Source organism: Pipra filicauda, unplaced genomic scaffold, assembly GCF_003945595.2.
Source record: "Pipra filicauda isolate LSUMZ 115617 unplaced genomic scaffold, ASM394559v2 scaffold33_size4404698_pilon, whole genome shotgun sequence".
In the NCBI taxonomy this organism is placed as follows: Eukaryota; Metazoa; Chordata; class Aves; order Passeriformes; family Pipridae; genus Pipra; species Pipra filicauda.
In genome coordinates this window covers 2,203,456-2,227,805 of record NW_024104465.1, presented here as the reverse complement: position 1 = coordinate 2,227,805, position 24,350 = coordinate 2,203,456, and the positions used below count along the sequence as shown (strand labels likewise).

The 24,350-nt window shown below is 44.0% G+C and overlaps 2 protein-coding genes across 2 annotated transcripts; both read left to right on the top strand.

Annotated features, from left to right (window-relative positions):
• The first annotated feature begins 4,061 nt into the window (after nucleotides 1-4,061).
• LOC113984298 (solute carrier family 2, facilitated glucose transporter member 11) lies at nucleotides 4,062-14,010 on the top strand. Its single transcript, XM_027714217.2, has 12 exons — nucleotides 4,062-4,312; nucleotides 5,701-5,799; nucleotides 6,348-6,508; nucleotides 7,885-8,009; nucleotides 8,694-8,823; nucleotides 8,997-9,145; nucleotides 9,803-9,990; nucleotides 10,271-10,381; nucleotides 10,876-10,977; nucleotides 11,108-11,183; nucleotides 11,857-11,984; nucleotides 12,604-14,010. Exons 1-12 carry the CDS (start codon nucleotides 4,292-4,294, stop codon nucleotides 12,802-12,804), a joined length of 1,491 nt encoding a protein of 496 aa, XP_027570018.1. The 5' UTR covers nucleotides 4,062-4,291; the 3' UTR covers nucleotides 12,805-14,010.
• A 2,141-nt stretch (nucleotides 14,011-16,151) lies between these two features.
• LOC113984299 (solute carrier family 2, facilitated glucose transporter member 11-like) lies at nucleotides 16,152-24,350 on the top strand. The gene is made up of 12 exons (XM_027714222.2): nucleotides 16,152-16,180; nucleotides 16,289-16,387; nucleotides 17,267-17,427; nucleotides 17,897-18,021; nucleotides 18,914-19,043; nucleotides 20,025-20,173; nucleotides 20,983-21,170; nucleotides 21,480-21,590; nucleotides 21,890-21,991; nucleotides 22,347-22,422; nucleotides 22,759-22,886; nucleotides 23,019-24,350. Exons 2-12 carry the CDS (start codon nucleotides 16,292-16,294, stop codon nucleotides 23,223-23,225), a joined length of 1,473 nt encoding a protein of 490 aa, XP_027570023.1. The 5' UTR covers nucleotides 16,152-16,180; nucleotides 16,289-16,291; the 3' UTR covers nucleotides 23,226-24,350.

The following is a 24,350-nucleotide window of genomic DNA, read 5'->3' as shown; positions in this document are numbered from 1 at the left end:
CCCCCACACAAACCCACTCTGAGAGACTCCCCCCACCAGGACATGAGACCATGGCAGTTCTGTTCAAGGCCTCACTCATGGTGCTCCCCAGGACATGCCGGGCCCGAGACCCCTGACAGCCCTGGTAGAGAAGAGATCATTGCATGATCGATGCCCCGGCACTAGGAACAGGTTCAGAAAGAGCAGCACTGAGCTGCCCCACAAGGGAGCCACACCAGCCAGGGGGACCTCACTGGAAGGTTATTTCAGCTCTCACCCTCAGCCCTCGGTGGCACAGACAGCAGGTGCCAAGAGCTCCAGGTCCACCATGGAGTAGTCACTAAGAGTTTCTGCTCCAGTTTAGGCTCCATGAACCTGCTGTGCACAGATAAGCTGTGTAATCAGAACTGCCTGAGGCACTTGAAATGTTTACTTTTCCATGTTTAGTGGCCATATATAAATTCTTTCTGCTTCATTGAAGGATTTCTTGTCCCAAATCAGCTAACTCTAGAGTGTCGTGGCTGAAGTCAGGAGAAAGGGAATCATACAGATTTGGATGGATTTTTAAATTTGTTTGTTTGTTAGAAAGAAACTAAAGATAGCACTTAGACCTCAGCCCTCCAAGGACATGTGGTTTGCACAGGGTTTGCTGTAAATCACAGTTTATGTTATTTTTATTTCCTATGGGTTTTAGTTCAAAAACACAGCTTTGCATCTGGCATATCATGAAAAAGAAGATTTGACTTAAATCTCCTTGAGCAGAGCCTGATCACACATCCAAATAAAGCACCTCTTCCAAAACAGCTTCTGATCATGAGTTGAAGACATCAAACAAGAAAATGTCTGTCTTTTTGTACAGTTATTTTTTTCCAGTGTTTAATCATTCTTGTTAAATTCTTCTGCCTTGTGATCTGTCCTCTACACCATAGGTCACCTCCCACAGCTGTCAGTAGGGAATATCCTTCAAGGGCCTTTATTTTGTAACATCCATTTCATAAGCACTGTGGCCAAATCAACAAAAGAACTGAAAAACAATCCCTTATTTCTTATAAAAAGAGATCTGTGTTCAGCTTACAATAGCAGCACATCAACTGAGCATGCTGTCAGCTGCTGAAGAGTCAGAAATGGTATTTGTAGTTTGGTTTTCAGCAAACTTTTTTCAGGGGCAGGAGTATGTGTCCCAGTCGAGGTGCCTCTCAGTAAGCCAGGGGACAGCTCTAATCAAAAGCTCTATCTGAAGTGAGTGATAAATAAGAAAGCAGGATGAGTCTGACACTCTGACACTGCTGCACACATTTTCCTCTCCTCAACGAGAACATTCAGCAACATTTGCTGCCATTTGGCAGAGTCTAAATGCTCTTCTCTTGCACACAGAAACAGAGGTTTAGTTCAGCCAGGCAGTTTGTTCTCTCTGACCTTCAGGTCACCCAGTTTCACCCAACTGCCTGCATCAGTGTCTGGTACAAAGAAGGAAGGAAAGGAAATAGTTCAGCCACAGCATGACCTACAGCTCACAATGCACTGAAACAAGGGTATTTCAATCATTTTTACTATTTTGGGCTTTCTCAATTTTCTCTGGGAAGCTCTACTGCTTATCAGGAGGATGAAAATGCAGACTGCTGATCCAGCATATAGAACATACAGCCATTCATCTCATATCCAAAAATTCTAGCTGGCAAGGAAAAGCAGCTAGTTCCCTTGGCTGCATCAACCCTCATGTCCTCAGAGGACTCAGATCCCATGTATCCCCTCTGGTTTGGAAAGCATCCCAGTGACTCTGTGTGGTAGCAGAAGCTCTCTCAGCATTGGGTCCCTGCCCTGAGAAACCTCTGGGATGAAGCCCATTTCCTGAAATTCTTATACAGTGTCTTGAACTGACATAAATTGTGGGTTTTTTATAAAGAACACTGGTGAACTGCTGGAACTGAGAATAATGGTGTCACAGCAGGGCACTCATTTCCTACAAAGAAAATCAATTTTAACAACTAAGTTCCATAAACATTGCTGTCATCATAAAACCAGCAAACCCGCTGCATGTTTCTTGAGAAAGCCACTTGTTTGTGGATCATATTATTTGTCTTCTTTATTCTGAGCGAGTCCTGCAAGAGTCAGGACAAGCAGACAGAGGTATTTTGTATCTCACAGTGATGGTCCTTGCAGGAAAGTGAGAAGGGTTTAAAGAAATATCCAGGCTAGAGCCTGGGAAACAGCCAACAACCAGCCAAGGAGCAGCTCCAAATCTCTTCTGTAATTTACAGTGTAGTGTTTGTAGGGAGAATTCATCCTGTCAATCCAAGCCTCACAGATGTAAATGGGGCCCCTTTTCTCCTCTTGCACTGTAATTGCAGTTGGCTCAGATCATTCTGTGGTAAAAACACTCTAAAACTTGGGAACCTCTCAGTGCGTGACAGATCAAAGAGCATGTGTTGATGGTCTTTCCTAATGACAGGATTACCACTTATTCCTGCAGTCAGATAATTACAGACAGAGCCTGCCATCACATTCTCCAAGTAACTACTCTCCCATGCTCATGGCATCGTATTTCACCTTGATTATGACAGGTTTGAGTTAATTGAAAAAGTATTCGAGGGAAGAGGGTGGTAGATCCCTGCAGTACTGCTGGAAACCTGCCGGGTTTATGTGAAGTTATGAACTCTAGAGCCAGGAGTTTGAGTAACTACAGAGCAGTGGATATACCCTGGTGACAGACCCCGAGACTGGGGATTTCTCATCTACATCAGCTGCAACTCTGAGATTTGGAGAACAAGGACTGAACATCGGGAATGATGGGTTTTTTAAGGTGCTGCACAAAGCTGGCTGGAAACACAACCAATGTGAACATTTCTCAACACCAAAGCACAAGTCATATATAGATGCTGTGTAGGAGGAAAAAAAATCTGTTCCTTCACTCCTCATCAAGGCAGCTGTTACTTCCAGCTAGCCAGCTGCACACACAAATCTAGACATAGCAACAGAGTAGACAACATTAAGAAACTCGAGCTTTTCTTTTTGAATATGTTACTGTTTTTGATACATGCTGCCTAAACTATAGGTTGACTTGTACAGTTGGGTAAAGTTACACCTGTTTCCCAGTGAACAAGTTATTGTTTGGGAAGGTGTTGGAAGTGTTCATCTAACCCCTGCCACAGTGCTGGAATATTGGATTCAGAGCCTAATACAGCAAATTTTGTACTTCTCCTGCCACTTAGTGGCTGCGGCTGATGCAGCATCACATCTCTACTCACACAATCGTGAGAAAATACTTCTGTGATGTGGAACAGATTTATATTTCTGTTCAGGTTTAGTAAAACCTGAGTAGGGACAAAGAGGCATTTTTAAAAAAGTTTCACTTATTTTGAATACTTTGAAGTCTGTCAGGGGCCTCACAATTTGCAATCTGCAGGATGAAAGAATGTTAAAATATCATGGTTATTCCTAAAGGCCAGGTATTCTGTGAAGCAGTAGCTTGGATGTTACTGCTGGCAGTGCAATATGCCTCCATCTCCACTGGGCCCATCTCTAGGATTCATAAGGTTGCACCATTTCTCACTGCCAGGGAGTGCCTTTCATATTTCATAGAGAGCAGCAAGGCTGTCCTTGCTGTTACTGCTGCCTTGCTGTCTTCTGTACATGGCAGGATCTAGTGCTGTCAGTGTGGCTGTCTGCTCTATGCCAGGCTGCAGGGAGGAGACAGGACCACAGCCTTCTGTGCATCACTCACAGCTTTGTCAGCAACCCCTGGATTGACTGCATGGCACCAGGACACGGACAGGACTGCAGTGAAAGGCCCTGGATAACAAGGATTTGAAAGGTTTGGGCTTCATTTATTCCTGTCACCGGCAGGACCAAGGTTTGTCTTTCAGATCTTAGATTGTGTTCCAGGGCAAATACAGTCAGAAAAAGAAAAACTTGTAGTTCACTTCTGCTTTGATCACACTTAATCAGACAAGTGATACTGGGCAACTGTGCCAGATGCTCTGAGAGGGAATCTATGCAAACCACACTGGCTTTCAAGAGGATTTAGACAGCTCTGGATCTTGGAGAATCATTTTCCCAAATTGTCTTTCAAATGTTCTTACTTTTCCCCAGAATGTGCTTTGAACAAAATTAATTGAACTGTCTTGCTAATGAACATGCAGCCCTGTTTTGAGAATGTAAATCAGCTGGCAAAACACCTGCCAAGTCAAGTGTCTTATCCTAACGTAATGGGTGACTAAATACACATTCCTGTGCTGGAGATTTAAATAATCCTTTAGAGCACTGCTGAGAGTACCAGGGGCTTTGGCAGACAGAGGAAAACCTACGAAAGAGGATGAACAAGCTGCAGAGACTGGTAAAACATCTATTTTACTATTATTGCTGACAGATTTTTTTTTTAATTTGAATTTTTATGAAGCTGTGTAAGTACTATCAGGTTCTCATAGAATTATTTTCCAACTCATCACAGTCCTTGGGATAAAACTGACAGACTAATGGCTCTCTTGGCAGCTGCACACCATCGCTGTGGCTGAGAAAATAGTGCAGAAGCCGGGTGTTAAGGAAGGCTTGGGAAGGTCACTCTATAAATACAGCTCAGCTTTGAGCACAGAACTGTTTGGTGGGTCCTGGAGGAAGAAACAAACCATTTTGCTTTAGCTCATGGCCACAAAAGAGCTCTGTGGTACAGGACCTGTAGGGGATGTACTCTATAATGAAAGCAGGGAAACGAGCAGGAGCAGTGGTAGAGTCCTAGGCATTGTGAGTTAAAAAGAGAAATGTGCTATTATTGTAGGGAGAGGAAATCTCTCTCACCTGGAGAACTAGAATAACTAGGAAGAGCAGAGATATCAGGAGCACAATCCTTAGCTCAGGTCTCAGTAACAAGACAGGGAAGTGGTGCAGCCATAAAAAGTGCAAAGAGAAACGTAGCCGCTTCTAATGGGGACAGGAGAGAGCTCAGCCTCTTCTTGCTGCAGGGCTGGAACAGTCTGGATTTATTTTTGTCCCGGGAGAACGTCCTGTCTCAGGCTGGTAGGGAAGTTATTTACAAGAAAAGACTTTGAGAAAAGGAAAAATCTAAGATTATTTGAATTTGTGGTTTTAGAACTATTGCAAGACTAGACCAAACTTTCCTTTTCTTTGGTAAAGGGCTCTGTGAGAAGAAAATGAGCAGGTAGAGCAGAAAGAGCTCCCCAGCATTGGGTTATCCAAGTTCTCGGGGTCAATGGGGTCATATTCATGTAGTGAAACACAATCTGGCCTGAGGTGCCCTGCAGTGGCTGGCTAACAGCCAAGCCTGAGCATGGGCTCTTCATGTTACACTAGAGCTTTCCCAGTGGGAGGGGTTTTGCAGCAGGGGGCTGGCAAAGGCCATCCTGGCCCTGGGCCACTCAGAACTGGAGGTGTCAGACTAAAGGCCAGGGTCCCCCAGCATGCTCAGAGTGGTCTTGAGATATGGGACAGTGTTCCCAGTGCAAGGACACCCTCAGGGCACAGCTTGCCTGTCACAGGATTTCACCTGCAGATGGGGAAACTAAAGGCACAGGCACAAAACAGCATTCTATTTTAATCTAAAATATGTGTTATTATTATGAGAAGGTAGAAGAAATAGCATGCCAGTGTATCACAAATGCACTGGATATATATGGCCATGAGAAAAATCTCCCAGCTCAAAGTGTGAATTCTGTGGGGTCATTTTATTCTGTGCAAGGAAGCCATCCATTTTCTGTCCCTTTTCTTCAGCTTCAGAACAAGATCCTGATCCTGACAATATGTGCTGCTGGGATTGGAGGCACTTTCCAATACGGTTACAACATCTCCATCATCAATGCTCCAGCTGCAGTAAGTACTGCTAGTCCCAAAGTACACCTGCCCGAGGGCCTCCTCCCAGGACAGACCCTTCCTTGGTGGCTCTGTTGGACAGTGATGTGCCATTGCTGGTGCTGAGGGACAGAAGGGAAAGATGTGTTGTTCCCTCTGTATAATTCACATCTGGGGTACAGGACTTTGCTGTCAAGAGCCAACTTTGAGCAGGATGTAGTGTCGCAAGAATTTATTCAAAATCTTTGTCTCAACTCCTTTAGCAAATGTAATTCTAAAATTTTCTAACCTGCACCCTTTGAAACTGATTTTTGCCCCTATATTCAAATTTAGACCCATGAAATTAATTTTTAAATTATCCAAGGTAGCTACATACAGATAGGAACCAACTGCAACTTTTCAACGGCAACAATTTTACACTCTAAACTCTGTTAAAAACTCATCTGGAACTGGAAGGGATTGGAGGCATAAACACAGAATAAATAGATATATTAATAAGGAAGACTTTATATTTCTCAGTGTCCTTCATCTCTATGTGGTGGTTGTGCTGCCCTGTCCCTCTCCCTCAGTACATCCAGACGTTCATGAACACGACCTGGCTGGAGCGCACGGGCGTTCCCCTGGAGAGCAACGTGATCCTGCTGCTCTGGTCCTTCACTGTCTCTGCATATCCCCTGGGAGGCCTCACTGGGGCTGTGGTTGCTGGTCCCATGGCCATCATGTTGGGAAGGTAAGAGGGTGCTGGAGTTTAATTTGGGCTTTGCAGCTTCCATTACTCTGAGAGGAATTAGGGGCCCTACAGCACAGTGCTCACTGCAGTTAAAAATAATGAAAACATGTTTTCTGTCATGGACCAGTCTGCCTTAAACATTCTGAGTTGGCAGGGAGCATATTCTGTTATGACAGTATTTCATATCTCAAAACCCAATGGGGAACATTTTTGTCCCCCAAATCACCTTCTCATCATATTCCAGCCCAGCTGAGGTGCTACAAGGATCTCGGCTCGCCTCCGTATCACAGTAGCCACCTACATCATCACCATCATTTTTGTGCCAGTTTTCTGCCATCCTTTTAAATAGGAAATCATAATGGGTCAGACCAGGTATTTTTCTTTAAAATAAACTGTGGGGATTGGTAGGAATGACACTGGAAAAACAGAGGGTGGTTGTGCATCCCAGGTCCTCCTGTCTCACAGGTCACTTTTTGTCTGATGTATTTTAGGAAGTATTCATTAAATTCCCACAATTGGAGGGTTTTTTCTCTGCTCTGGAGTCTCTAAAAAGTATTTGTCTTACCTCATCTATCTTTCATACACAGCTCTATCTCCAGTTCTCTTCAGAAAAAAAACCACTCAGTGTTGCTAACATAAACTAATAGGTAGTCAGATTTTCCTTCCCTCTCTCTCGATCCCAAAATTTTCCTCTATGTGCTATGACTTTGCTTTGTTCCTCTGGTATGATGAAGCAGGCACCACTGTGAAGGACTGTCTCCCACGGCTTACTTATTTCATGGTTATGAATATCTGGAAAGGATACAGCTTTTTTTTCCAATTAAAATTTTAGAGACTTCACCCTGTACTGCTTATCATAAATAAGATTAAAAAAGACTGACTGGCAAGGCAGTGAGCTGGGACTAGAGAGAATTATTGGCTGTTATGGGTCAGTAGAGCTCTCTCTTTTTTTTTTTCCTGGTTTTCAACAGAAATTTCCCCTGGGACACATGAAAACTTTCTGTGAAAGCTTCACAATTCTCATACTATTACATGAAAAATGCCTGTTTCAACAAATTAGCATTTTTCAGACTGCGATGCACACAGCTTACTGAAGGAATACTCCTCTCCATTCAAACGGAAACTGCGTGTGAGCAGGAGAGCCCTGAATTTGGGCACCCTCATGGTGCCCTCAGCGTGCCCAAAGGCAGCGCTGCAGGGACACCTTGTGGCACACAGACACCCCATGTAGGGCTTCGGGTACTCAGGTGTCCTGTGGTGGGGCTGAGCCCACCTTGAGCTTCCAGGCGTGGCAGGTGGGATCTGCAACGTGAGATGTTTTATTTGATATCTAAACCTGACACATAAGTGCTCACAACTGTCTTTTCTCTTGGAAGGAAGATGTCCCTGCTGCTGAACAATGTCTTTGTGATCATAGCTGCAGCCTTGTCAGGATTCAGCCGAATGGCAAAATCCTTTGAAATGATTATGCTCAGCAGATTTTTTACTGGCATGAATGCAGGTATGGCAACACGAGAAACATAGCAGGACAAAGGGGATAACAGGTAACAATTAGAAATAGAAGATATTCAAATAGGGATGATGCGAGATATGAAACCAATTAATCCTCCAGGCTGACCGGACACATGTAAGTGAATTAAGAAGTTGTATATACAGATTTTATATTTTGCTTCTGAGACCTTTTTTTGAAAAAACATGCATAGGCAGAGGTTTTGTGTATTAGTATCTGTGTGCACAGGGAGAATCTGAGCTTAAAATTGATCCCTGTCTGCTTGTAAGAATATCAGTCCCTCACCAGCATGAGCACGAACATTAAAGCTCTTGTAGAAGTTTATCCAAGGAAATAATGATTAAGTGTCTTAAAGTATGATCAAAATGGGGAAGTAAAGGGAAGCCATGCTTACTACCCTGAATTTGGTGCTGAAAAGACCATAGACGGAGGCCCTGACAGGTTTCAGTTTCGTTATCCACTAGTACTGATGAGTCCGGAAATGGGTGTTTAGCAGCCTCTGCGAAGAATAGCCGTGCGATTGAAGGTTTGGGGAAATAATGAGCACTGGCAGATGGGTCATTACATAGCCCACGGCAGAAAAGTGCAGCTGGCAACCTCCAGAGGTGGCTGACTGCATTTATCCTTGTCTCCTCCACCCACGAGCTGAGGTCACTGTTTGTCTGCCTTGCCCAGGTGTGAGCATGAACATTCAGCCCATGTATTTGGCGGAAAGTGCCCCAAAGAAGCTCAGAGGAGCTGTGGCCTTGACCTCTGCATCGTTTACAGCCCTGGGGTTGGTGCTGGGACAGGTGGTTGGACTCAGGTAATGTAAAGCAAAAACCCCGCTTATTAAATCTTTCCTTTTTTTTTTCTCTTTACTACCCCTTTCTTTCCATTCATTTTCAGTGCCCTCGTGCAGCAGAGGGTGCTGGGCTTTTGCCAGGTTGTTAAACGTACTGTGTAAATTTATTTTGGTTGGTTTATTTTTTCCTCTAGGGAACTCCTAGGCAGGGAGGAGAGCTGGCCATTCCTTTTGGCAAGCAATGTGGTACCTGCCCTGATCCAGCTCACAGCTCTGCCTTGGTTCCCTGAAAGCCCCAGATACCTCTTGATTGACCGTGGAGACAAAGAATCCTGCATCTCTGGTGAGTTTAGGATGGCTCGGCTCCTCACCGAGCATTTGAAATCTACCCACTGGGCAGATTGCATATCCTTAACATACATAACTATGTATGTTGTAAATATCACTTCCTCCTTCCAAACTAAAGAACATCCTATAATCTTAAATATATTTCACCTATTGAAGTAATTGAAAGACATCTGACATCTTCCTACAAAAGACTGTTTTCCTACGATAGGAAGGTCAAAAGGTGAGACTTGTGTTCGCAGTGGCAAATATGTTTTGTAACTATGAAGAGAAATAAATGCTAGTTGAAGAGCTCGGGATCAAATCTGAAGCCAATTCATATTAAAGGATTTGCTTAGATTTGTGGCATACAAATCCTCATATGAGAAGTGGCTGGAATTACTTTCTGGGAAATATGTGCTGTGTACCAAGAACATCTTAATTGCCTGCAATTCCCAGGGAAGTCACTTGAGATCTGAGTCAGAAGCACAGCTGCTGAAATGGCACTGGTGGGTTATCAAACAATGTGGAGGGATTTGCACTGCCTTTCCCCCAAATCCTTCAAGTGGCTGCACCACAACTGGCCGTCTCTGTGACGGTAACAGCGTGATCACAGACTGCAGAATGACAAACCAAATGTAAGGCTCGGGGGTAAGAGGTTCCCTTGTCCTTGCAGCACTGCAGAAGCTCAGAGGCACCAGTGACCTGAGTGCAGAGCTGGAAGAGATGCTGGCTGAACAGGCTGCTGTTAAAGGTCAGAGAGCAAAAAACCCGTGGGAGCTCTTCCAAAATCCATCTCTGAGGTGGCAGCTGGTGAGCATCGTTGTGCTGAGCAGCGCCATGCAGCTCTGCGGGAACGACTCGGTAAGAGCCTGATACAGGAGCCACAGCAGTGCTTTGTCATGGGATGTGTGTGAGAGCTCTTGTGTTTAACATCCTGTCTGCTGGAAAAGAACAAACAGTGGTCTTCCTGCCTGTGGAGACCTCAGTACACCTGTGCATTATGGAAAGATTCAGAAAGGTGCTGTCAAAATCACCTGTGTGACAGCACGTTAGTCACTCTCTGTGTGGTCCTTCAGGAAGAACAATGGGATGTATTTTCAGATGTCTTCTCTTACTGCTTTCTCCTCTCTTCTCTCCACAGATGTATTCTTATGCAGCTTATGTGTTCCAAGAGGCTGGAATTCCTCGGGACAAAATCCCATATGTTGTAATCGGTACAGGAAGCTGTGAACTGATCACGTCTGTCACCTGTGTGAGACTCTTAATGCACTCTGCTGACACGCAACCTCTGTTGACAGTGTGGAGGCTCTAAATAGCTAATTTTGGATTGACATGTCTTTTTTCATGCCAAGAAAGCCCTCCAAGCACAGCAGCCAGGCCATTTGTCAGCACCCACAGCCAGACAGGTTAACGCAGAATTATTTGGTCTGACATTGCATCGTCATCGCTGCCTAAAATCTCTAAAAAGTGTAACTTTCATGCTTTGTGTCCGTATGGATAGTGGCAGAGTTTAGGCTGCAGCTGGGACATTCTCTTGTCTCCTCAACACCCTTCTTGCCTGATTCCTGCCACCAGACCTTTCCTTTGAAATTTCTTTTTTTTTTTTTGCTAAGAAGCAAGACAACATCCTTAAAGTAGCTGTAGAGTGAACTAGGCACAGAGTATTGAAATGGGAAGAGGAAGCAGGCAGGAACTATAAACACGGGTCAAATATCTTGCTTTATTTCACTGTGTTACTTTGTGCAGAACATGATTATAGACTATGCTGGTCGGAGGCCGCTGCTGCTGGGGGGCTACATCTTCATGGCGGGATGGGCCATTGTCTTCATGGTCGCTCTGAGCCAGCAGGTAGCAAACTTTACTTATTTTTTTAAGTGGAATGGAGTTGGGCTTTGCTTTTTATATGACTGGGGTGTTCAGTGGTGGCAAATAAGTGTAAGTGCCCTCACTGGTTTTCCGTTGGTCTCTGTGGCTGTAGACTCAGATTAGCTGGATGCCTTATCTCAGCATGGCCTGCATTTTCGCCTATATCCTGAGCTTTGGAATCGGACCAGGTCAGTTCCCTCAGTGTTTTCACTGAAACTTTTGGGTACTGCAGGGGCTTGGAGATGTGTGCAAGCAGCCTATGGAAACTCTCAGACCCTCTTTAGCCACAGCATGCTCAAAGGAACAAGGCAGTTTCTGCCAGCAGTGTTCAGCTGTTTCTCAGGGGCTTGCATCGCATGCCCCTGGAAGTCAGTGTTGGGCAGGGTGTGTCTCTGTGTGGATATTTGGTTGTTGTGGGAGTAGATGTGAAACTCTGTTTGCTTACACAAGTTTGAAGGAAGGCAGGTAAGAATAGAATCAAGCTGCCAGTGTCACAAACCACACAACTTGGCAACAATTTCTTGTCCTACAGTGCCATGGGGCTGAATTAATTATAAGCCTTTCTCACGGTTTGGTCCTGGTAAGAATAATGTGGATTACAAAACTTTTCCTGGCAGTTCATTCTAACATGAGAAAGTTTGAATAATTAGCCAGGCCTTAATATTTAACCTAAAAATTCCCCTCTGCAGTTAATCTCTATTACCACTTCTTTTGGCATTGCTGACTAGTGAGAATAATTTGCTGAATAATAATTTACTGTTCTCTTATACTTAAAGGTGTGTTTTCTTGTTAAGATGTGTTCTCTTGTTTTTAATGTCGTGTCAACAATATTATTAACTTTCTTGCCATTTCTTTTCCCAGCTGGTGTAACAGGAGTTCTGCCCACAGAGGTTTTTGATCAGATGTCCCGGCCAGCTGCTTACATGATCTGTGGCTCCCTGCTCTGGTTCAACCTATTTCTGGTTGGAACAGCCTTTCCATTCATCGTGGTGCGTTCCAAAGGCAAAGCAATCGCCTGCAGCTCTTTAGTGCTCTGTACAAGAAAGAAGCTCTGGTAGTGACCAGGAAAAGAGAATATTGCAAGCAGCAGTATAGCACTGCTGTGAAAGTATCTTTATGAGAAAAATGGCCAGAACTCCTCTAAACCAAACTTTCTCCATGTTCCCTATGGTGAATTCTGATTTGAGGTTGGGAGAAGACTAATTTGGGGCATGGATGACCAATATTCCTCCTCTGTCCTCAGCTGCGAACAGCTGGGACTAAAGATGTGATGCAATTTCCTTTGGCCAGACCCTGGCACCATTTCCTAAGGTGATTTCTGAAGTGAAAGGGAGCAGAATATACATTCCTGTCTTATTTCCTACTGAGGGTTCCTATTCTATGTAATTGTATATAGAGAAAAAGATATTTTGAAATACTATTCTTGCTATCTCAAATCTCCCAACCTCTGCTGGGGAGCTATTGGCTCCAGGCATGTGAGACCCTCACCAGGGTGCAGAGAAATATCCCCTTGGCTGACCTCAGTCCACGCAGGAACAGGGATTAGTGGCCTATTTGTCACCACACAGAATGTCACCAACACTGTCTTGTTTTTTTCCTCCTCCCCAGAAAAGTCTAGCACATTTCTGCTACATCCCATTCCTTGTGGTCTGTGTCTGCACTGCACTCTACGTTGGATTTTTCCTTCCTGAGACAAAGGGAAAGTCCTTCCTGGAAATCTCGGAGGAGTTCAAGAAACGGAACTTCAAAACTAAGACCCGTGCGGGTTTCTACAAAGGCCCTGAAGAGATCAAAACCACCACACTGTAGCAGAAGAAAGGAAGATGGTACCTGGGGGAGTGGTGCAGTGAATTCAGCAGTGACTGTGTTCCCTTGCAGGGACACCAAGAGAAAAGTAGGGTTAGGGACAATACATTACTCTTAGGTCCTTAAGTTCACCTTGAAAACACATGCTTGAACTGATAAATACAAACAGAAGTTTGATAATCTGTTCTCAGTTTTTAATACTGAGTTTTTAATGCATATTTTAGAATCCGGTGACAGAATGATGCCTTGTTCTCTTATCATCAAACATCATGTAATGCTTGAGCAAATTTCCTCAGAACTTCTCCTCTACCCAAAGAGTAACTTCCATCTCAGAAGCCTTTCTTTCCTTGCCCCTGAATCTGGGCTCTCTAACACAGAAATTAATGCGATTAAATTCTGTTTTCAGACACCAGATGAAATTTTCAGTACCTTGTCTTGGTGCTCCCGTTGTTTCTGTTATTAAGTGATTTCAAATAGACCCCTACTTGTTGAGCAATAGTGAGCAGTTAATTATTTTCAGCTATAAAAGCATGTGACAGATGGATTAAGAAGAAAGCTTCTAGTACTTGCTAAGTGGCTTATTATACAACAGACTTTTGGGCATTGTTTTGCGGAATATTTATTCTGGACTGGTTTTCTTCATGGCTTGTTTGTTGTCTTCCAGTCCTATATTGTAAAGCACAGGTTCCCCAGTCCAGTTTGTACTGCTCTCACAGACCCTGCTGGTGCACCTTGTAGGGTTTTGTGCCTGTGCTCTGCTAATGGTAAGTGTGGTGAGGAGCTCGTGTGCAGCAGCTTATTTTGGGTGTGGAGATTTAGATCACACCTGGACACTCTCTGCAGCATGTTCTTGTCTCCACAGAGCACGCTGGAAAAGACCCAGATGTGATAGTGATTGCTTTTAGTTAACCTGGTGCAGAAGAGGGCAACACTCCTCATTTAATATGGCCTTTCACTTTGTTCATATGGCAGTCACAGCACTGCTGACGGCTGCAGCAAAGAACACATACATTTTCAAAAGAAGTTGCTAAAGTTTCTCTCAGTGTATTTTTTAACTGCATTTTTTGGGAAATACAGAACTTTTGAATGACAAGACTGTAAATGTTTCCAGAGTGTATTACTGTCATTGCTGGGCATGTGTGGAGCAGCAGATCTATTTCTCAGAAGTGGAGTCTGTGCAAGAACTCTCTTTCACTACCTAAAGTTTATAACACAAAAAAAATAAAGAGTAAACTTTTGTTCCTTTGTGGTTGCTGCTGTTTTAGAAGTCATCAATATACAGACGTGGGCAAGAGCAGGTATCTCTGCTCTTGGAAAACACTGAGGTTTTGAAGTATGCAGGATTTTGAGAGAAGACAATCAAGAGCAGGACTCCCTGGAGCTGGGAACTGAAGAGATACTTTTCATTTCTATAGTTTGAACAGAGCAGTGAGGGGCAGATGGAAAGAGTAAAGCACACAGTTGAAGCAAAAAGTGACAGTACCGTTCTGGTGGTGGCAAAATACTCTGTCATTCCTTTGGTGAGGACCAGAGGAAGGAGAGAAGACAGAAGTGAAGCAGAGAAGACAAGGCAATAGTGAGGATGCAGGATAGGAAGCAGGGAAGGACTGAAGAGACTCCCTGGGCAGAGGGAGAGGCCTGGCACACACCACTGGGACATACAGGTCAGAGAAGAGAGAAGCCCTCCAGTGTCCAGAGGCCCTCACCTTGGCCACCACCGTGGCTACTCCCATGAGTCAGCACTGTACTTATCCCCCGAACCCTGGCAGGCCAGAGACCATCTGCACCCCTCAATATGAAACATGCCTGTTCAGAAATCATACACAGTTAATTGACTTCCTGAGTTTCAGAACCAGTCCTGTGAGTACATATGGCAGAAAACACTAATTCAAACTTCCTGAAATCAGGAGTCTTTAGACTGATTAAGCAAATGCAAACAGTGGTTACATTTCAGTTGGTCTAATTTGTTAAATTTTAATTGAAGCATTTAACAAGTTGGTTAATTGATACTGAATTCAAACACCTTTGACTGAAAAGATATATGACACTTGTTCAGATTTTCTTATCATGTGAAGTGTTAAACAAAAACACGTTGAAAAGTGATCCTCAGAGACTCATTATGGTTCATATTACTGTTTGCAGATCAAGTAATCATGCAATGTTGGATTTATTAATAACTATCAACACCAGAGAAAAATAGTTACTGCTGCTGTCCTCAAACACTGCTCTTCTTCACAAGTTACCTCTCACTTCAAACCCAGTTGGGGCTGGGATTCTTCCAGGCACCAAAGACATGCAGCATCCTGGCCTGTGGAATTGCCAAGTGCAGCCTCTCACCAGAAGATGGAATTCCCCCCTAAGCTCTTTGAACAACTTGTAAAAGCCTTTTAACAGAACCAGCTCGGAGACTGCTAGATAAAGAGGCCTTTTGAGAATTATGGATAAAAGTAAAGATGTAATTTATTTATTTTGAAGTCAGGATTTAAAACTGAGATTCAACTTTCTTAGCATCTGACATATATTATAGGGACACAGACTTGAACTTTCAGGCAATGACCTTTACTCTTAAAGAGTCAACTGATCCCACAATTCAAGAGTTGGATGCACAGGCAGAGTCAGGTTTGGCCAAGTCAGGCTTCAGAAGGCTTTGCTGTATTGAGGCTCAAGGTAGCAGTCAGGAACTTGTCCTTTAAATGTGATAACTGATTACCCAGCCTATGACTTGGGGAGTCCAGACCGGTCCAGTACAGTTTGTGCCAGTCCCTGGACTTTGGCTTCCATGAGTGCTTTTTTTGATGCCCACTCAAGCAATGGCATTCACCTGAGCAGAAATCAGCTTGTAAATATTTGGCAGGGATTGTTTGAATGTGACCTGTTCTAGAGACAGAGGTGCAGCATCACACCATCATCGCTGGCCAGAATATCCCAGGACAGTCAGGAACAGGAGGAGTGGGAGAGGTTGAGGTGTGTGAGGTGTGCATTTATTGCAGTCCTTTATTCTTAAGCCTCCTGTCAGATAGTTCTAAGAAAGGGTGAATAAACCATGAAACCAGGAATGCCCTTCAATCCCCAAATGTTTATCCAGTCTCAGCCAAGTCACAGAGCAAAATATTCACTTAGGTGAGATAACAAGGGGGAAAGGAGGAGAGGAAAGGACAAATAGATGGAATTGTTGACGGCGCGCTTGCACATTGCACCGTGCTCCCACAACCATGACAGTGCAGATTGAGATGGCCAAAGCTGCAGACAGAAGCACTGAAGTGTGTAACTGGGTTCCAGGAAACAGCTGTGAGCTTTGTCTCTCCTCAGATTCCTCACTGTCCTGTGCATTAGTAGCTGTGGTTTCCTAGTGCTGGCTCCTTGGTCTCAGAGGAGGCAGGTGTGTGGCATTGCTCAAACTGTTAGAGCTCCTGAGGAAAACACAGGACATTGGGGGCATGTCTGAATAGCTGTACCAGCTTTGTTTGCTGCTTTTATTTCCTGCCAGAAAATGAGCTACAACCTCTTTCTGCTACCTTTTGTCCTGGGCATTGGTGGAGGTTTCCAGTATGGGTTGCAGGTCTCCATTATCAATTCTCCTGCTGAGGTAAGCGTGGAGAGCTCCAAGAGTGAGCTACTAGCATGGATTTCACTGTTCTCAATGCCTCTATATGCAATCACTAACTTTTTAAATTCTGCTCTCAAACCTAGACCTCTGGTTTCTTAGTTCTAAGAGTAGCTACTATTGCTCTTGTGTTTCATGGGGTTTTAACTTCTATCTAATGTGGCAGACCTGGGAAAGGGGAGGATGAATGATATCCATAAAGTCAGCCATTTTCCCCTTGCTGAGTTGAATTGCTCATAGGGCATTCTTCTCTTTTCAGTGCTCAGGGGGCCTCTTGTACATGTGCTTGGCCACACACACACTGTGTCTAAGTGACTGTAAGGTGCAATAGGACAGGGCAGGACTGTAGCTCTAGAGCTGAGTTCAGCACTGATACCTGCAGCTGGAAAAGCAAAATTAGGGAAGGTGTTTGTCATCCTGAATGGTACCAAGGACATTGAGCTCATACTATCACTACGTTGTGAACCCTCACCAAGAATGAGGGTGCCATGGAGGTTGTGAAAAGCAGGCCAGAGAGACCTCACAACAGACCACGTCGAGGGACAAAACCTGCTCTCACTTGAGTCAGTTGAAGTCAAACCTGGATTTCACTCAGGGCATCAGATGCAGCAGGTGGACAAAAGAGACAGACACACTAGCAGGAAGGTGGGAAAGATCAGGTAGCAAAACCATCAGGTTTTAGTACAGAAACAGAAGACCAACCTGCCATGCAAAATTGCCATTGATTTCATCAGGGCTAAGATTTCAACCAAGGAATCCATAGAAATGTATCAAAAAGGCCAGTAGGAGAATTAAAAAAGAGGCACAATTATGCAAAAAGCATGTTGACTGAGTCCACAGGTCTCTGCTTTTCTTTTCAAGTACATCAAGAGTTTCATCCGTGAGACCTGGCTGAAGCGATACGGCTCCACTCCCAGTGAGGACATGATCACTCTGATGTGGTCCTTCATTGTGTCCATTTACAGCATCGGGGGGCTCCTGGGCTCCTCCTCTACTGGATACTTGGCTGTTAGATTTGGAAGGTAGGAATAGTGATTACATTAGTCCTTCTATTTACACCCACAACTGCAAAAATAAGTGACCATGTCTTGGGAGAAACACTGCTTGTAAAGTAGCACTGTGAGCAGCCCAGGGCTGCTTCCAGTGAAGGATCAGTACTAAATCACACTCTCTCCCTTATAAAGTCCAAAGTGAATCCAGGCCGGGGAAATCAAACAAGGAGTGCATGCATTTTAAAGTGAATATCACAGACAATCAGTCACAAACCTTGTTCTTCAGTGTAGATATTGGCTTCACTAGAGGGGTCAAAAGCTTGAACTAACTTATCAATCTGTGACAGTTTTCCCATTCCCTTTTCCCATTTACTTTACTGCAGCCGATCTCAGAAGCTGGCACAGAGTCTGTAACCATGGTACAATTCGTGTCACTTCTGTCAGGTGTGAATGACACATGGACAATATTTATGCTCACAGTAATTTAAGTGAATTCCAGGAAAAAGTCCATGCTCCTTGCCAACATCCCTGCTCTGCTGAGCGCAGCTCTGATGGCACTCAGCCGGCTGTGCGGCTCCTTTGAGATGATCATCGCTGGAAGGTTTTCTGCTGGACTGTGTGCAGGTAAATTAACATTCCTACTTATGGCATTAAATAGTTGGAAGAGCAGTGACTCAGGGTCACGAGGATTTATCAGTACACAGACCACAGATTTTTACTAAACCCTGCAGAGGACATGATTGCTTATTTTTAATTAAATAAGAAACCACAAACATAATTAAATTAGTAATGTCTAACATCTCCATTTCTCTTTCTTCTATCTTTACATCCAATCCCTATAAAAGGTACTGTCTTTTGAAAAAGCCAAAACATGCAATATTTCAGGGGAACCTGCTCACTCAATAAAGAGCTGACCTCTGTTTTCCTGTTGTTTCTCACTGTGGCTGATGCTGCCCTCCATATTACAGACAAGGGAATGGTTTTCAAACTGGGCAATTCTAATTTCCAAATGGTTACATTCTCCCAGTGTTTTCAACCCCTGAGAAGTTGGATAAAGATAATACTAACCAGCAAAAAAAAAATAAAAAATGGAGAGAGGATAAATATTAATTAATTCATTCACTGAAATGCAAATGGAATGTATAGAATTTGTTAACTTCTTGGTTTCAAGCACAAAATAAGGCACATATCATCCTGAATAAACACTGAAATACTTCATCTGAGACTAAAGGGAGTAACTACAGTCCTGTATATGTGACTGTAGGAAATGATATAAGAGAAGGCCAGCCTGCTGAAGGACAGAGTTCCCAGGGGCAGGTACTTGCCTAGTGAAATATTTAGCAAAGACATGAGGCCACGGTACAGGGCACATGCTTCATGTCAGGCAGACACATACTCAGCACAGTTAAAAAGGTGTCTCAAAGCCAACCCCTAAAGGCTTTGACCATAATGGTCCCCTCCAAAACACTACACCCTTGTGGGTTTGCTTTGCCCTAACAGTCCTTTGTCACTGCAGGTTTATCTCTGAATATCCATCTCATGTATTCTGGGGAATGTGCCCCACGGAAGCTCCGTGGGCTGATTGCCATAACAGCTTCTACTGCCGTTGCCTTTGGAAAATTCGTAGGATTTGCTCTGGGTCTCAGGTAAGAGGGTCTGAAACAGACTCAGTTTATTCTGTTATTAAAATGTATGTATATATCAATGCAAGCCCATGGATAGGCAAATCAGCAACTGTTTTCAGACATGTTTGCAGGGTAGTCAGACTGAATTAGCCCAAATTCCTGACTTTAGTGAATGGGAAACAGAAATCATACAAAATATTTAATCCTGAAGAATAAAGTTCCTTCCTAGCAGACGCAGATCAAAATACGAGTAATAAAAACCTTGAACATATTTCAGTGGGTTTGAAAGGAATCAATCTTTTTATGAACAGACCTTTACTTTCTATTTTTTTCGGAAGGTGAGGGGAATATCAGATCCATCCAAACCTTCGTGAAAATGCACACAAACTGGCATGCCCACTCATCAAACACACACACACGCGCACACACACACATAGACAGACTCTTATGCTGGATTTATCCCCCCAGCACAGGCTCTTCCTGCCTGTCCTGTGCCAAAGGCAGTCTGCCCCACTTCTAGGGCATGCATCAGTCTGGCCACAGTGTTCTCAAAGCTGCAGGAAACCCAGCAGCTGTTATTTGGGGCAGTCAGTACCAGGCTGATGACCCATAGGTCTTTCCCCAATTATAACATGGGCCTCTTTGGATCAGAAGCTGAGGGATCAGCCCCTGCAAGTTCTTCCTTCAGCATCTGTGCTGGGACACTGTTGGTCCCTGCGGGCCCTCAGCCGCTGCAGGAGGATGCAGGTGGCCTTGCTGCACTTGCCTCTGAGCAGCAGGAGCCAACACTGGGTAACTCATGGGCTGCAGGCAACAGCCCTCTGCTCTGCCCTTCCCCCTCCTGTTGAGATTTTAATTTTTCTGGGCTGAGAAATGCTGGAGACCCTTGGGAGGAGCTGCTGTGACACACAGCAGGGCCGAGGGATAACCCTGTGTCTGGGTGTGCTCACATGGCCAGCACACGATTCCTCAGCCTCTCTCACTCTGCTGGTTTTGTTTCAGAGAAGTTCTTGGAGCAGAGGCTCTCTGGCCTGTTCTCTTGGCAGCCAATGCAGTTCCTGCCCTCATTCAGCTTCTCACCCTCCCCTTCTTCCCAGACTCTCCCCGCTACCTCCTCATTGACAAAAAGGACAAGGAGGCATGCATTAAAGGTAAGGAAATGGGTCACAAAGCATTCATTTTAGAAGAAAGTGGAAAACACAGTAAAGCCTCATATGAGCCTGAAAGAGAGGTACAGGTGGGAAAAAGACTCTTGGTCTTTTGGCTCCGAAGCAACTTTCAGCTTTAATGAAGATCAGCCTCTTCTGTTTGAATGTTAGTGCTCTTTTGGCACCAGTATTTCCCTTACTCTCTGCCAGGGTCCTCTGAGGGATGTGATCATACAGAGCTTGTATTTCCAACAATACAGATTCTGCCCTGAACAGTCAGGGTGTGGCCATGGTACCTTCTGGCTCTGTGTAAGGAAGGGAGGCTCTGTATTGTCATGCCATATCCGTAAGCATTCCAGTTTTTCGGTAACCTAACAGCAAATCCTGACAGAAACAGAGAAACAGCCATTCTGGGGGTTTAACTATCAAAAGAGAACTCCTTGGATGTAGAAATACTGTTTTATATGTAGGAATCATTTTACCTTGTCTGTGTTTTGGAGTGTGTACTAGAGCAGCACCTCTAGTAGGAGGGTATTTGGGGAAGGATCGGTAAGAATTTAAGTGTGGGTTACATTGAAAGGCTATAGGAAGCTATTGGCCAAAGGTGAGGTCATGATTAGGATGTGTGGGTAAAAATAGATAGCAATGATCTGAATCTGTGTCTAATCTGAGCCCAGATCTCTAGGAAGTTCATACAAGAAAAGAGCCTGAAGTTCGGATAAGACACTCTGCAAAACAGGAAATAATCCTCAGAATTCTGGTCTGTGCTGGTGGGCTTGGACCAGAAGTCACCTCTCCTCTTCTCCTTCCAGCTGTGGAGCAGCTCTGGGGGGAAGGAGACCACATGGCCGAAATAAATGACATGATATCAGAGGAAGAAGCCATCCGTGGGGAGAAGGCCAAGGGCCTTTGTGACCTGCTCCGTGACAAAGCCGTGCGTTGGCAGCTCATCACTCTGTTCCTCGTGGCCTCGTGCTCACATTTCAATGGGGGCATTGTGGTATGTGCTCTGCTCTGCTCTGCTCTCTGCACTGCTCACAGGCTCTTGCAAAAGTGAGCTCTGCAACGAGTTGTGAAATGCTGACTGAAACAGTGGCTGTAAGGAGGGGTCTGTTGTTACTGTTCATTACAATCCTTTCCCATGGAAGTTTGGTACCTGAGATAAGTTGATAACTGCAAGTGTCATCTGAAGGTATTCTATGGATTACCCTGTTATGATAAGAGAATGCAAGGGGATCAAAACTTATTTCTTGTCAAAAAACCCTCAGACATTAGTGTAAACATGAGCAAAACTTTCTGTTCTTTCCAGGTTTACTTTTATGCATACAATATCTTCATAAAAGCTGGAATCCCCCCTGATCAAATCCACTATGTCTCGCTGGGGCTTGGGACCACCGAGATCCTCTCCACAGCTGTGTGTGTAAGTGGCTTTTCAGCTGAATTTTGTTCTGCTGTAATGCGTGGCTCATTTTAATCTTTAGAAATGCTGTAAGCGGAGCTTCAGGAATAAAATTTTTGCAACAAATCAACCACGGAACCAATCATACAAAATCATCTCCACACACCCTGAAAATATGGGCATTTATATTCAATTTCTGGGAAGAGAGGAGAGTCTTTCTCTCAAAATCATGACCCAGGGATGGCAGCTACTGGAGCAGCTCAGCAGTGCCTGCCTTAGGTCTGTCCTTTGGAGCTGGCAGCGTGCCCTTCTGGTTGCAGGGTGTCCTCATTGAGCGTGCAGGGAGGAAGACACTGCTGTGGAAAAACTACACAGTGATGACCCTCGCTTTAGGGCTCCTCACAGTCACACTCTTCCTACAGGTAAGACCCCACTGATGCATTAAAACTATGTCCTGTCTTCATGTGTTATTGTGCAGCAGATATCATACTATTTCCATTCCCCCAAATAATTTTTTAGCCCAAGTAGAAGTGTTTTTGGGGCTAACCATCATATTAACAGAGGTCTGTTCCCAGCCATGTACATACAGATTAAAGACAATAGACTTATACAACCAAGAACTCTGCCAAGACTATCTCCTCATGAAATTTCTGGAAGTAAAATAATTAGATTTATATTTTAACACTGCTATACTTAGCAGTCGTGAATGTTTCTAATGGAGCTAGATAAACAAAATCTTAATTTCTGATTTTATTTGCTTTTCATTTCCTGCCACAGGATTCCTTTTTCTGGGTACCATACTGCTCTGTTGCACTTGTCTTTATTTTCATCCTGAGCTTTGGCGTTGGGCCAGGTTGGTATTTTCTACTGGAATGATTTCAGGTACTCATTCCTTCCTCCCTGCAGCCTTTAGGAGAGGTGCCAGGCATAGCTGCTCCACAGTTAGCATGAACCCTATCCCTACTCCTGATTCAGTGAAGGTACAGATGTTTCCCTCCATACTGCAGCAGGAGGTAAAACTTAATTTCCTATTGCATTCCTACATCCTTCCTCCTCAAGAGCCAGGCAGCACCTCAAACACTTCCAGGTCATTTAAAGCCATAAACCTATGTAACAATATGAAGTGTGAGGTACAGAAGCATCTTGCAAAATTTCTAAGTTTCCTTCTTTTCTTCAATATTTTTTTCAGGTGGTGTGTTATGCTCCTTGATCACAGAAATTTTTATTCAGTCATACAGAGCAGCTGCTGTTGTTTTTAATGGTCTTGTAAGCTGGATCCAACTCTTCATCCTTGGACTTGTCTTCCCTTTCATTGTGGTAAGCAAAGTAGGGTGTTTTTGTCCCTGACCAAGTTCTATAGTAAATACAAAACCAAAAACTCTATATCATAAGAGAAAGAAATAGAGATAAATTCTTATGAACATATTTTGTCTCTTTCTTTTCCTGTAGGAAGGCCTTGGTAATTTCTGTTTCCTCATTTTCCTGACATACTGTCTGACCGTGGCTGTCTTTGTCTTCCTGGTGATGCCAGAACCCAAAGGAAAGACCATGCTGCAGATCCTGGAGGAGTTCAACCGCCTGAACTACCGTGGAAAGAAGAGACAGACAGTCCTACAGCAGAGTAACTGCTCGGTGATGACTGTCACTAGACTTTAACAACAAACCCTCCCCTTCATATTTTGCTCCTTTATTACTGTAGTGCCCAGAAGCCTCATTAAGCAATAGAGAATCTGTTGCTCCACAAAGAGCACAAGTGTGTATTTTAAAAATAATCACCTGCAGTGCAGGGTGCAGGATGAACTTGGTCGTTCTCTCCAACTCCTGAAACATGAGCTGAATTAATTCCTCTGCAGAAAAAAATTGAACACAATATATAAAGAAATTTTGTCAGTCCCTCCAAGTTAGCAGTTGGTAAACTGAAAACATAGGATCTGCTATTTTTCTTGGCAAAACCAGGACTCCACAGTTGGAGAACATGAGTCTGGAAGGTCCAGAGATACAGCAGGTTTGCAAAGGTGAGAGCAAAAGAAGACAGAGCTTTGGTGTTGAAATTATCTGCTGTTAACAAGTCAGTGCTGATGAGCTTTCCCAGACAAGAAGCTTCAGTCCAGAGGAAAGGAAGTGTTTAGCTCTTTAATACAGTGGAAGAAGAGCACCTTGCCTATCAGTAGACAGAATCAATATGCACTGTTTCTGCCTCTTCTATTGGAAAAAAATCCCCAGGGATATGTGAGCACTGAAAGAAAGCACGAGCAAAGAAAGCAGAGCTGCAGGGAATCATGAGTGGGCAAAGCCACGGTGGGCAGGTTCTCCTTCTTGATTGTGCAGTGTGTCTTCAGCCTGGAGAACACTGGGTTTCAATGACATTGACTCCTGAGAGTTACTGGTACCAGTGAGACAAAAGAGAGTGGTGCCTCTCCTGGAGAACCCAATCTGTATGTCTGAGCATTTGCTTCTCTCTCCAGGTGTCTGAATACTCCACATTTTCATTATAAAACATGGTAAAAAAGGCTTCACTTTTTGTAGTCATTGCTATATGACATGACACATTTTTGGTCTTCTTCATGCTTTGCAGTTTACTGATAAAGAAATAAAAAGCACTGACTAGGAAAACACACCCTACTGATCATGCCTGGATTTGGTTTTCATTAAATAAAGAGTCAGGGACAGAGGAGAGCCCATCTTTTGGGACTGTGTTATTGGGTCAAGGAACACTGTGTCTGTCTTTTCTGGAAATGAGATCTTCACTACTGACTGATGCAGGTGCCACACAATAAAATT

What these genes read in the sequence shown, in the direction of transcription:
- LOC113984298 (XM_027714217.2), top strand. Translation starts at nt 4,292, where the DNA reads ATGAACAAGCTGCAGAGACTG. An exon ending in TGAACAAGCTGCAGAGACTG is followed by an intron (nt 4,313 to 5,700) that starts GTAAAACATCTA and finishes CCTTTTCTTCAG; the next exon opens with CTTCAGAACAAGATCCTGAT. An exon ending in TTTTACTGGCATGAATGCAG is followed by an intron (nt 8,010 to 8,693) that starts GTATGGCAACAC and finishes TGCCTTGCCCAG; the next exon opens with GTGTGAGCATGAACATTCAG.
- LOC113984299 (XM_027714222.2), top strand. Translation starts at nt 16,292, where the DNA reads ATGAGCTACAACCTCTTTCTGCTACCTTTTGTCCTGGGCATTGGTGGA. An exon ending in TTGGCTGTTAGATTTGGAAG is followed by an intron (nt 17,428 to 17,896) that starts GTAGGAATAGTG and finishes AGTGAATTCCAG; the next exon opens with GAAAAAGTCCATGCTCCTTG. An exon ending in ATTTCAATGGGGGCATTGTG is followed by an intron (nt 21,171 to 21,479) that starts GTATGTGCTCTG and finishes TGTTCTTTCCAG; the next exon opens with GTTTACTTTTATGCATACAA.